The sequence below is a fragment of the Austrofundulus limnaeus genome, unplaced genomic scaffold, assembly GCF_001266775.1.
Source record: "Austrofundulus limnaeus strain Quisiro unplaced genomic scaffold, Austrofundulus_limnaeus-1.0 Scaffold2288, whole genome shotgun sequence".
Classification (NCBI taxonomy): Eukaryota; Metazoa; Chordata; class Actinopteri; order Cyprinodontiformes; family Rivulidae; genus Austrofundulus; species Austrofundulus limnaeus.
In genome coordinates, this window is record NW_013954690.1 from 28871 (window position 1) to 33136 (window position 4266).

The 4266-nt window shown below is 47.1% G+C and overlaps 1 protein-coding gene across 1 annotated transcript in view; it reads right to left on the bottom strand.

Annotated features, from left to right (window-relative positions):
• Positions 1-4266, bottom strand: part of ptprr (protein tyrosine phosphatase receptor type R) — a gene marked incomplete at its 5' end in the record, with an annotated part of 14406 nt that overhangs the window by 6232 nt on the left and 3908 nt on the right. The window contains 4 exon segments of the mRNA XM_014034771.1: positions 226-363; positions 1884-1963; positions 2529-2613; positions 3539-3577. Coding sequence (XP_013890225.1) covers positions 226-363; positions 1884-1963; positions 2529-2613; positions 3539-3577 — 342 coding nt within the window.

Sequence of the window (4266 nt, forward strand, 5' to 3'; positions counted from 1 at the left end):
GACATAAGATTTATTCTTCTTTAGCTACCTTTCATTTTATTTAGATTTTTGATTTGTGTATTTTCTTTGTTTTCTTTTGTATGTGGTTATTTTAATGAAATGAAGAAATGTTTCGATCGTAAAAAAAAAACCTCTTCACCAAAGGCAGAGGCATTCAAAGTGAACATTTTTTAAACGTGTGTCTGATGGTGGCAGGTGACTCTGGCCTGCTGCTCCTCAGGTTACCTCGTTCTTCTCCTTCAGCTTGGTGATCATGACGATGACGGGCGCCTCCTCCTGCCACGCCATCTGCCAGAAGTCATTGACCGTGTTCACCATGGGGCCCTGTGTGGCGATGAACTCCTTACTCCTGCCGAGGTAACCCTGAGACAGAAGCACCGAGACCTGGCTCAACACTGATTTCTTGATTTGGAGGATTTAGCCTCTCCACCTGTGCTGAACACTCTGACTGAAGCTCATATGAAGCGAGACAGGGAGGGAGAACAAAGACACTGTGGTCTAACGGCTCCGATTGTTTCAGCAGCTTCCTGACAGGAAGAGGGTCTATTGTGTGAGGGTCTGAGAGCGACTCTGCAGAGCCCTGCAGGAGTTCACTTTCACTGAGAGTCCACGAGGAAACCAGAACAAAAACTGAACAAAACCAGCCGACATTCCAGAGGAGTGATAACAACACGCCGAAGAATGCTTTCTTATTTTTATCTCAGGTGTGGAGAGAATTCAGCTGAAGAAATGTCACGACGGACTGACTCAAGGTCAGAAACGGCTAAAACACATCAGCTGAACATCAGCTAAAACACATCAGCTAAAACACATCAGCCGAATATCAGCTAACACACATCAGCTAAAACACATCAGCTGAATATCAGCTAACACACATCAGCTAAAACACATCAGCTGAATATCAGCTAACACACATCAGCCGAATATCAGCTAAAACACATCAGCCGAATATCAGCTAACACACATCAGCCGAATATCAGCTAAAACACATCAGCTGAATATCAGCTAACACACATCAGCTAAAACACATCAGCTGAATATCAGCTAACACACATCAGCCGAATATCAGCTAACACACATCAGCCGAATATCAGCTAAAACACATCAGCCGAATATCAGCTAAACCACATCAGCCGAATATCAGCTAAAACATCTTTATTTAGACACAATATGAACTGAAAAAAAACATTAAAAAAATAACAAGAGGACAAATCTGACCCGTATGTACCTGGACTTAACGAGCTGGTACTGACCTGTATGTACCTGGACTTAACGAGCTGGTACTGACTTGTATGTAGCTGGACTTAACGAGCTGGTACTGACCCGTATATAGCTGGACTTAACAAGCTGGTACTGACTTGTATGTAGCTGGACTTAACGAGCTGGTACTGACCCGTATATAGCTGGACTTAACAAGCTGGTACTGACCCGTATGTAGCTGGACTAAATGAGCTGGTACTGACCCGTATGTAGCTGGACTTAACGAGCTGGTACTGACCCGTATATAGCTGGACTTAACAAGCTGGTACTGACTTGTATGTAGTTGGACTTAACGAGCTGGTATTGACCCGTATGTAGCTGGACTAAATGAGCTGGTACTGACTTGTATGTAGCTGGACTTAACGAGCTGGTACTGACCCGTATATAGCTGGACTTAACAAGCTGGTACTGACCCGTATGTAGCTGGACTTAACGAGCTGGTACTGACATGTATGTAGCTGGACTTAACGAGCTGGTACTGACATGTATGTAGCTGGACTAAACAAGCTGGTACTGACCCGTATGTAGCTGGACTTAACGAGCTGGTACTGACCCGTATGTAGCTGGACTTAACGAGCTGGTACTGACCCGTATGTAGCTGGACTTAACGAGCTGGTACTGACCCGTATGTAGTTGGCGTTCATGTAGGAGCTCAGCGGGTCGTTGGTGGTCCTGGACTTGAGGATCACTCTGGAATGAGGGTCTGAAACATAAAAGAAACACTTTTGTTTGATGTTTGTAGTTTTGTTCTGTTTTGCAGTTTTACATGCTTCTCTGAAAGGTTCTTAAGTATTTTAAAGGTAAAGTTTCACGTTTAGAATGAAAACAGAACTGGATTCTTCATCATTACTGGGTCCAGTTGCCGTAATGAGACCAGAACCTTTGTTCGGACCATGTTTCAGACTTTATAAACTGACCCGGGTCCTGCAGAATAAAAACAAAGACACTGGAACACAGGAAGGAATTTGATGGATGGCAACTATAGATGAGCATTCCTTTTCTTGATTGGCCGGAAGGAAGGGGTAATTCTGGGCTGATAACCCCGCCCCCCTCCAACAGAACCAGGACAATAACGGAGCGTTACATAAGGCTTGAACCGGGCCGGACTGTGAGAACACACCATGCTCATTGTTGGGGAAGAAAGAAGTGAAACATTTACTGTCCTCTGACACGTCTTCCCTCCAACATAATCAAACAACTTCCTGGTTCAACAGGAAGTGAGCGGTGTTTTGAAGTGCTGCTGTCTCTTAGCAACACCAGGTACTCACTGGGCAGGATGGTTCTGTAGCGGTTCTTGGTGCCGTAGTTGGGGATGTCCAGCTCCTTGGGATCAATAAAATTCATGGGAATTTCCTGAAATGAAGGGAAGACGAGCTTCAGCTAAAATCTTTAAAATCTCTTACCTGTTTTAATGCACCGCTGAGGATTTAAATCAACTTTACTCTGTTGTCTTCATTTGTAAGAAACTGTGTAAACAAACAAACAAACAAACAAACATCTGCTATAATATCAGTCTGTAAACATCCTGAACATGAGACCTGGTCTGGAGGTTTTAGAGGAACTGTGGGGACCAGGTCTGGAGCTTTTAAAGGACCTGAGGGGACCTGGTCTGGAGCTTTTAGAGGACCTGAGGGGACCTGGTCTGGAGCTTTTAGAGGACCAGGTCTGGAGATTTTAGAGGACCTGTGGGGACCAGGTCTGAAGGTTTTAGAGGACCTGATCTGGAGGTTTTAGAGGACCTGGTCTGGAGATTTTAGAAGACCTGTGGGGACCAGGTCTGAAGGTTTTAGAGGACCTGGTCTGAAGGTTTTAGAGGACCTGTGGGGACCAGGTCTGGAGGTTTTAGAGGACCTAGTCTGAAGGTTTTAGAGGACCTGTGGGGACCAGGTCTGGAGGTTTTAGAGGACCTGTGGGGACCAGGTCTGGAGCTTTTAGAGGACCTGGTCTGGAGGTTTTAGAGGACCTGGTCTGGAGCTTTTAGAGGACCTGAGGGGACCTGGTCTGGAGCTTTTAGAGGACCTGGTCTTGAGGTTTTAGAGGACCTGCGGGGACCTGGTCAGGAGCTTTTAGAGGACCTGAGGGGACCAGGTCTGAAGGTTTTAGAGGACCTGGTCTGAAGGTTTTAGAGGACCTGTGGGGACCAGGTCTTAAGGTTTTAGAGGACCTGTGGGGACCAGGTCTGGAGGTTTTAGAGAACCTGGTCTGAAGGTTTTAGAGGACCTGAGGGGACCAGGTCTGGATGTCTCTGAGGACCAGGTCTGGAGGTCTCTGGACCTACAGCGAACTCTGCCTGCAGTCTCTGGGTGTTGTGGACCAGATCTGGAGGTTTTAGAGGACTTGGTCCGGAGGTTTTAGAGGACCAGATCTGGAGGTTTTAGAGGACCTGAGGGGACCAGGTCTGGAGGTTTTAGAGGACCCGATCTGGAGGTTTTAGAGGACCAGATCTGGAGGTTTTAGAGGACCAGGTCTGGAGGTTTTAGAGGACCAGGTCTGGAGGTTTTAGAGGACCAGGTCTGGAGGTTTTACAGGACCTGAGGGGACCATGTCTGGAGGTGTTAGAGGACCAGGTCTGGAGGTTTTAGAGGACCAGGTCTGGAGGTTTTAGACGACCAGGTCTGGAGGTTTTAGACGACCTGGTCTGGAGGTTTTAGAGGACCTGAGGGGACCATGTCTGGAGGTTTTAGAGGACCATGTCTGGAGGTTTTAGACGACCAGGTCTGGAGGTTTTAGAGGACCTGAGGGGACCATGTCTGGAGGTTTTAGAGGACCATGTCTGGAGGTTTTAGAGGACCATGTCTGGAGGTTTTAGAGGACCATGTCTGGAGGTTTTAGACGACCAGGTCTGGAGGTTTTAGAGGACCTGAGGGGACCAGGTCTGGAGGTTTTAGAGGACCTGAGGGGACCATGTCTGGAGGTTTTAGAGGACCATGTCTGGAGGTTTTAGAGGACCAGTTCTGGAGGTTTTAGAGGACCTGAAGGGACCATGTCTGGAGGTTTTAGAGGACC